This window comes from Mastomys coucha, unplaced genomic scaffold (genome assembly GCF_008632895.1).
Source record: "Mastomys coucha isolate ucsf_1 unplaced genomic scaffold, UCSF_Mcou_1 pScaffold23, whole genome shotgun sequence".
Lineage (NCBI taxonomy): Eukaryota > Metazoa > Chordata > Mammalia > Rodentia > Muridae > Mastomys > Mastomys coucha.
The window spans coordinates 57,135,042-57,143,721 of NW_022196906.1; the positions used below are offsets into that span (position 1 = coordinate 57,135,042).

General features: G+C 47.8%; 1 protein-coding gene across 2 annotated transcripts in view; it reads left to right on the plus strand.

Moving 5' to 3' along the window:
* Nucleotides 1-8,680, plus strand: part of Itga11 (integrin subunit alpha 11) — a 116,294-nt gene that overhangs the window by 14,968 nt on the left and 92,646 nt on the right. For both annotated transcript variants that reach the window (XM_031344657.1, XM_031344655.1), the window contains exon 2: nucleotides 4,295-4,406. In XM_031344657.1, the coding sequence (XP_031200517.1) occupies nucleotides 4,295-4,406 (112 nt within the window). The remainder of the gene's footprint in view (nucleotides 1-4,294; nucleotides 4,407-8,680) is intronic.

An 8,680-nucleotide genomic window follows, 5' to 3' on the forward strand; every position in this document is an offset into this window, starting at 1 on the left:
AGGAGGAGGAGGAGGAGGAGAAGGAGGAAGAGGGGGATAAGGAGGAAGAGGGGGGGCAGGAGGAGGAAGAGGAGGGTAGGGTGGGAGAATAGACAAAAGGAAAGGAAAGAGAAAGGGTGCATGGTGGCTGGCCACTGATACCGATGGCTGGAAGAATATAAAGTTAGATGGACCCCATGCTGTTGCCTTCAAAGGAGGCACAGTTAGCCAGAAGCGGCAAGTCCCTAAGGGCACTGCTGGCTAAAGAAATGTGATTCTGTTGCACTGACTGAAGTAGAGAGTGTGAGGTGGGCTCTGCAAGAATAATCAGGGGCTCCAGTCTCCCCTCAGAAGACCCATGTGCAAGCAAGTTTACTCTACAGAACAGAAAGCCTGTGGTAAGAAGGAGCCTGTTGTCACAAAGCCAACATCCTCCCTACCTGTCTCCATTGCACCCCTGACTCTAACAGGAAGCTGGCCAGGCTAGGTGCTGAATCATTCAGAGAGGTGGGAGTACAGCTGACCTCTACAGGAGCCCTAAAGTTGAGGGACACTTGTGTCAGACTCAAGTGCTAGCAGAGAACAAAGTAACACCTCTGGAGAGCCACCCCTCTGCCCATGGGGTGCTCCCCCACAGGAGTGCTCCCCCATGGGGATGCTCCCCCACAAGGGTGCTCCCAGGGCTGCTCTGCAAGCTCCTCATCTCTGATGAGATGGTATGAAAATGCGGACAGAGAAGCACACAGACTCAGGGCATCATCAGGACTAGAAATGATAAGCCTGATGGTGCCCAGAGAGATCTAATATCTTGTTCAAAACCACACAGCCAGTATCAGTAAAAGCAGGGAAGGGACCAGGCCTCCTTACACCCAGCCTTGCTCGTTCTACAGCAGTCTCAGCTCCTAAGAGCTGTCCATTCTGTACCCATGCACCCTTCTCTCAGCTCTTGTGTTTCAGTCGGATGTCCACTCCTGGAACTTTGGCCTTGGTACTTGCTCTCCAGCCGTCACTGCTTCCCACCCTCTCTAGGTGCTCAGACCCCTAAAGATGCCAGGGTAGGGACTCCTTAGCTACTGCAGCACTACATGGTCTGGGAGGGGTCATAGTGGGCAGCTGTGGGATGTTGAGAGTCCTGGTGGGGACTGTGTAACAGTGATTTGTTACTTCAACAGAATGCTCACGAAGAGCAACCTCACAGGACTGGAATGGTTAGCCTGATGGGAGCCTGGTGCCAGAGCTAGTTTATTCTCATTTACGGTGTGAGAGTACAGAGTGTCATGGTGGCAGGAGAAGCTGGTCACACTGTACTCACAGTCAGGAAGCAGAGTGCAATGAATCCTGGTACTCGGCTCCCTCTCTGCTTTTCACGTGGTTCAGAATGCCAGCCTAGGGCATGGTGCCACCCACATTTTTAGAGAGCATCTTCCTACCTCAATTACAATAACCTAAATAATCCCTTACATCCAGAGATTTGTCTCCTAGGTGGTTCCAGATCCTATTGGGTTGGTAATTAGTATGAACCATCACAGAGATGCCCTGTCCTCTTGCTCCAGAACTCACGGAGGGCTTTGTAGCACCGTCCAGCTCTGGGGATGAAGCTAGGGTTTAGATGGAAAGATGACCTCCCTCCCTGGTCCCCCACCAAGGCTCCATCTTTCTGGTGTCTGATGTGTCCAGAAGCTCCAGCCTGTGGCCAAGTCTCCATGGTGCAAACACGTGGAGGAAGCCAAGCCTGGATAGTGCAGAGTATGAGCTGATGGTTTTCCTTAATTCTTCCCCTTGGCTTGGGAATGCAAAATATTATCATTTTTTGCCTGGAGATTTCCCTTCCCAGATGTGTTTAGCCAACATTCAGATGAGCTCGCATTCTTCCCGGCTGCCTGGTCTCCAGTTCTCAATTGTTTGCAGAGATTCAAGGCAGATGCTTATGCGCTGACAACTAGAAGTCAGCTATGTGTCTGCCCCCAGAGAACCACTGATATATGTGGAGGTGTACCTATGATGAGGAGCTGGACATCTCTGGGGGCACAGAGAAGCAGAAATACTCTTCATAGACAGACACACAGATTATAACAAAGCTGAGGTTAGGCCTCAGATTGCCCCGTCCCAGCCACACTTCTCTCGGCATCTCTTCAGACTCCACCAACTTGCAACCAAGCCTGTTGGCCCACTCAGCACAGCCGAGGACTCTGAAGACCTCGTATCTCAGCCAGCCAAACATTCCTACTCCCAGAATAGATCCCAAGCAGACATTTTTCTGAAGTGAAGATTTGTAGAAAAAGTCACACCAAAGAAGAGGTAGAGAATAAGCAGGTGAATTGGCTCCGTTGGTAAAGCATTCGCCTCACAAGCATGAGGACCTGAGTTTGAATCCCCAGAAGCCGTGTAAAAAGCCAAGTGTGGCAAGTGGTGTGTGTTTCTAATCCTAGTGATAGAAAAACGGGAGAGACAGGCAGATGAATACAGCCCTCGGGCCAGCTACCGCAGCTTATCTGGTGAAGTTTCAGGCCAATGAGAGACTCTGTCTCAAACCAAAGGTAGAAGGCAACTGTAAAACAACATATGGCCTCTACATGCACTTGCACATATGTACATGTATGCATTGACAGATATATGTACATACACACATGCATACATGCATACAAAGAATAAAGAGGGCCCCGAAGAAAGGATGGTAACTTTGGGGAAACCCCCCTCTCTCTGTACTTTGCTCACTTACAACTCAAACCCAGTAAGAACAGCTCACGAAGTGCTTCCCAAGAATCCTCGCACTCTACAGAAATGTCCTAGTTCTGACAGGAGGAGCAGCAACTGCTCCTTGTCCTCACTGTCGACATCAGCCTCTGTTGCTGAACCTTGTGCCGTAAGCACTTTGCCAACCAAGCCAGTCCTCGGTTCTCACTGGAGATTGTGGATGCCCCCTCCTAAGATCTCTGGGAAGCTAATTGGGAGAGCAAGGAGAGATGGTAAGAATGTCCAGCAGAGTGTGGACACTCAGCACACATGCCATATAAGCTATCGCAAGCACTGGATTGACAATAGACAGGGTCACACTGGGCCATGTCCCTCAGCCCTGGAGACCTGGTGGGAGGCAGTGGCTCTGCCCTTGTCTCCACCAAGTGGATTGGAGAACTGGTCTCCCAGTGACATTCAAGCTTGAGTCTGTGGCTTGGATCCCTTGGGACCAACGGGTCATTTTCTAAAGCCAAGTTAAGCATCTGAAAAAGAGAAGAAAAAAAGAGCCACAGAGTGAGAGCCATCAAGGGACTACTGTGGATTCTCCCTCTGTCACCAGACTTGGGGCAGATGAGTGACTGACACACTGCCGAGCCAGCCTCCCCAGCATCTCTGCAGCCAGCCTACTGAGTCCCATCAAAACCAATTTGTTTTGTTTTGTTTTGTTTGAATCTGAGGTCAATAATCCCTGAAAAGGGTTACACCCACCCCCACATTACCACCAGGGAAAGAAAGCCATGGATTTCAGAGGTTGATGAGAGCCAAGTTCAGAGGGACAGGCTCAACATCGTTTTTATAGGAAATCTACCCTCTGGTTAGTTTGGTTTGGGCAGACGCATACAGTAACTGGATTCTGGTAACTTAAATGTCTCTTTCCTGTGGCCAAGCCTCATCTTTCCTGTAGCCAAGCCTCACTCCTCTCTCCCCCAAGGAGACTGGGTTAGGGTGGCAGAGGCAGGGGGTAGACATTTCTAGACAGAACTCCATGAAGGACACTGTGCTCTGACCGTAGGGTGAGACCTGAGGTGGAGAGGGAGACTCTCTGGGTAGAACCTTCTTGCTCCTCAGTCCCCCAAGTCTGGCCCTTAAACAGGGTGACCCTGCCCCAGCTCCCCAAACTCTTTGGTCCCATCCCCAGCTTGCCTGCTGAGAAAGTCCCCATATAATAAACTCACAGAGGTGCTGATGCCCATCTCATTGGGCTGGTATGAAATCTAGGGCTCAACGTAAAAGTAGTGGGCATTGCCAGCTATTACTGGTCTCTAGCTATTCAGTCAGCCACTACATGTAAACAAGACCTTGGCTGTGGTGCTGAGGCACCAATGAGAGAAATGGTCTTCCATTCGAATTGTATCTTCTCAAGGTAGGGTCTTCATCTTGTATCTTTCCCATCAGACTGTGAATTCTCCCAGAGACTAGTCAATCACCTCACACAAGGGCTCCTCAAAGACTAGGGCATCCACCTGCTTCACAGCCCAGCCTCTCTGAGGCAGATGAGCAGCCAGCAGGCCCAGACACACCCCCATGCAGTTCCCGCACCCTGCAGACTCAACCGTTTCTCTTTTCTGCTCCCGTGCAGGATTCACAGACACCTTCAACATGGATACCAGGAATCCCCGGGTCATTGCTGGACCCAGTGCTGCCTTCTTTGGCTACACAGTACAGCAGCATGATATCAGTGGCAAGAAGTGGTAAGTGACAGATCTGGGGACCACCTAGCCCAGGGCTGTGTCATATCAGTGCCCTCTTTCCTACCCCTGGCCGGCCAGCTGCTCAGACTGGCTCTCCCAGACTTCCCGATTCTCATGAATCAACTCTCTAACCACCAGGTCACCGTAGGCTCTATACATGAGACCCAAACATCCAATGTCACAGGTTTCTCATTGTCCCATCTGTGAAATGGAAGTGGGTTGCCAAAACCCCTTTTCCAGGTTATATGACAGAGGAAGCAGGTACTGGGAGCCACTGATGAGGCACCTCAGAACCTTGATATCTGAACTGTGAGACAGTCCCTCTGCCCTCGTCCCCTCGGAGGATGGCGAGGTATCTGCAGATGGGGGTGAGGTTGCTCACAGGATACAGAGACAGTGGGGTGAAGGTTGAGGAAGGACAGGAAGCTTTAACCTCTTAGTTTTAATAACTTTGCTATAAAACAGCCTACTTGATCATGTATGATCTAATTGTGAGATGGGTGCAAATTAGTGGTGATTTTAGTAAGTTTACTAGGTTGCCCGGCCATCCTCAGCAGTCAGCGTCAAGACATTTCCATCGCCCCCACGCATGGTCCTCACACACGGGCTCAGTTCATTCCAATCATTCTCACTGCAGGCTCAGCTGCTAGAAGGAGAGAGCTTAGCACTTTTAGATACTCTCAGAGCCTTCCCAGTGAATGCAGGCAGGCCACAGATGCCCCTCACCTGCTCTTCCCAATCTGACCCCTGCCTGCCCTCTCACTTCTGACCTTTCTACACCCCTCCCTTTCTTCAGCTCAGCACTCTCTCTGAATGACACCATTCACTCCTAGGTTCTCTAGGCCTTCCTGTAGACCCTCTGTCCTCCTGTGACCCCCTCTCCTGCACCCCTGCGGTGTCTGCCTCCCAATCCAGACAACCCTCCTCCTCCCCTCTTCCTCCTTTAATCCTTCATCCCCTCCACTGCTACCTCTTGCTCCTCCTCTTCTTCATGTCCCTCCTTTTCTTCCCACCCTCTTCCTCCTCCTCTCCATTTTCCTCCATCTCTTCCTCCTCCTTCCTCCTCATCCTATCTTCCCTCCTCTATGTCCCTGCCCTCCCCCTCCTGTTCTCCCCCCCTTCCCACTCTTTATATCTTCATTTTCTCTTCCTTCTTTGTCTTATCTTTCTGTTTAGGTCTAGCTTACATAGTGCTGTGAAGTTGTTACCCCTCCGCATGCAAACAATCAGCTCCCACACCACACAAGCACCCAAAAGGATTTTTTGTGCCCTTACCCTGTCAGTGTGCCTCCAGTCAGCTATGATTCTTACTCTTGTCACCATAGATTCATTAAGCCAGGTTTCGTGTGTGTGTCTGTGTGTGTGCACGTGCATGCGTTCGTGTATGTGTGTATATGTGTGTGTGCATGTGTGTCTGGGTGTGCATGTGCATGTGTTCATGTATGTGTGTGTGCATGTACATGTGTGCATGTACATGTGTGCATTGTGTGTGTGCATGCATGCATTCATATAAGTGTGTGCATGTGTGTATGTGTGTGCACATGTGTGTATTTGTGTATGTGTGTGCATATGTGTATGTGTGCACGTGTTCCTGTGCCTGTGTGTGTGGTGATGATTTTGCAGGTACTCATTTCCACCTGGCATTTTTAGATTCAACCCTGCGTCTGTACAGGCTCTCACATCTTCCTAAGCATTTCGCCTCATGCCTTTTCGTTGCTTGTGAAATTCTGTCATATCACTATGTCACTCTTGATTTATTCTGCTACTGATGGGTACTGGAACTGGTTTGAATTCGGGCTGCTCCAGTGAAGCCGCTGCTCCTCCTTCTGCTGCTAGGCGTGTCTTTGATGAACATTCATCATCCTTTTGCAGGGTGTACACAGGTGGTTTAGGTTGCAGAGATAAAGGGTGGGTTCATAACTGACGTCATGAGGATCTGCCAAGCATTTTTTCCCTCAAAGTGTTTTACTGTTTAAACTCTCTAGTGAAATCAGAGAGCCCCGGTCATCCCACAGCCTCACTAACACACGGTATTTTAATTGTAGTCATTCCCATGCGTGTAGTGCTGGTACACTATATAACCATAAAGTTGGTGGGCATCCCGACATTGTCTTTAATGAAGTTTCTGGTCAGGTCTCGTATCCTCTTGTGTGTTCCATTTATCTCTTTATATAGACTTGTATCTGTAAAAAAGCAACTTCGGTCTGGGACTGGGAATGTAACTCAGTTGATAGAGTGCTTGCCTATGGTGCACAGAGTCCTGGGGTCAGTCCCCAGCACCACAGAAGCCAGGAGTGGTGGTGCATATTGTAATCCCAGCATTGCGGGGCAGAGGCAGGAAGATTATGAACTCAAGGGCATCCTCAGCTATGTAGCAAGTTCGAGTAATGAAAGACTATCTCAAAAAATAAATTTGAACTCAGGCATGTGAATTCTCTGTATTTACTCATTTGGGGTGAGATTGTCCCATCTATTTTAAGCCCTGTATCCTTCTGCCAGCTTTCCTCCAATGACATTTGCTGATGCTTTGATTATAGTAACACTAAACGTCTAAGTATAAATGAAATTGTAATAATAACAAATGCCCTGATCCCTTAACTTATTTAGTTTAAATTTTTTTCCTCATGGTTTTCAATGTAAAAGTCTTGACCATCTTTAATTACACGAATATTTCTACATATTTGTACCTTATGCTGCTAGAAATGAGATGGTTTTGTTTTCTAGTCAGGCTGCTACAGAAGAATGCATGTGATTTGTGTATACATTGTATCTCACAACTTGATTTAATCATTTATCATTTCTAGTAACTTGGTTAGCTTGGCATATCATTTTTATACACCTATTATTTTTATTATTATTGTTGTTATTGTTGTTGTTGTTATGTGTGTGTTATTGGAGACATACCACAACCATGTGCAGAGGTCAGAAGACAACTTAGGGGGTCAGCTCTTTCCTTCCACTTTGATGTGGGTTCTGGGCATCGGACTTGAACAGCCAGGCCTGCGTGGCAAACATCTTCACGCACTGAGACATCTCAAGCTTGCCTGTGGCTCTCTATGCCATCCTACATGATCACTCTTTGTTTCTTCTTTCCTACCTCCATACCTCTGTTTATTTTCTGCCTTGTTGCAGAGCCTAGAGCTGACGGTCAAGGCTGATTAGACACGGTGACACTGAGCATTCTTAGTTTGCTTTTCATGGAGCAAGTCTGAGTACAGAATAATGGAATGGGCTGGTGTCTGTGGTTTACTCGTTTGCTGGTTGTAGATGCCACCAGACTAAAGAAGTACTCTTTTATTTCCAGTTTGATGAGGTTTTGTTCGTGTGTGTGTGTGTGTGTGTGTGTGTGTGTGTGTGTGTGTGTGTGTGTTTGGCTTCTTTCTTCTCCTTTCTAGACAGGGTCTCACATATCCTCATTTGCTGGCCTTAAGTTTGTTATATACAAGGATGGCCTGGCCCCCTACCTCCATTTCCTGAGTCCTAGGATTGCAGGCATGTCCCACCATGTTTGGAACTAGTACTAGAAGTCAAACCTAGGACTAGTGTGTGCTAGGCAAGCAGCCTACTACCATCTGGGCTGTATCCCTAGCTCCCTGGCACTGGTTTTTTCTTTTGTTTTTAATGTTATCAACAAGTATTCAGCTTGATCATGTGCCTTTCTTGTAAGAATTGAGACATATAGTTTCTTTATATTTTGTTAGTATGGTTTTTTGATGGGTTGAATTGTTTTGTTTTGTTTTATTTTTCCCTGAGACAGGGTTTCTCTGTATAGCCCTGGCTGTCCTGGAACTCACTCTGTAGACCAGGCTGGCCTTGAACCCAAAAATCCACCTGCCTCTGCCTCCCAAGTGCTGGGATTAAAGGCGTGCACCACCACCGCCCAACTGGGTTGAGTTTTTTAGTTTAGGAGTTTTTGTTTGAGCCCTGTCTTTCCTTCTCTTTTTCTTTCTTTTTATACTTTTCTTCTTTTGAAATTTGAACTCAAACTTGTATTCTTGAGCTAACACTAGAGAAACACATTGTCTATTATCTACCCATCCATCGATCCATTTGCTTGTTGTTTGTTTGTTTGTTTGTTTATTGGTGTTTCAAGACAGGGTTTCTCTGTATAGCCTTAGAACTGGCTCTGTAGACCAGGCTGGCCTCCAACTCAGAGATCAGCCTGCCTCTGCTTCCTGAGTGCTGGGATTAAAGGAGTGTGCTACTCATCAAAGAGTGAGACTGAATGCTTTGCTTGATGTTTGTAACTCTTGTATCAAGTTTGAAGAAGAGGA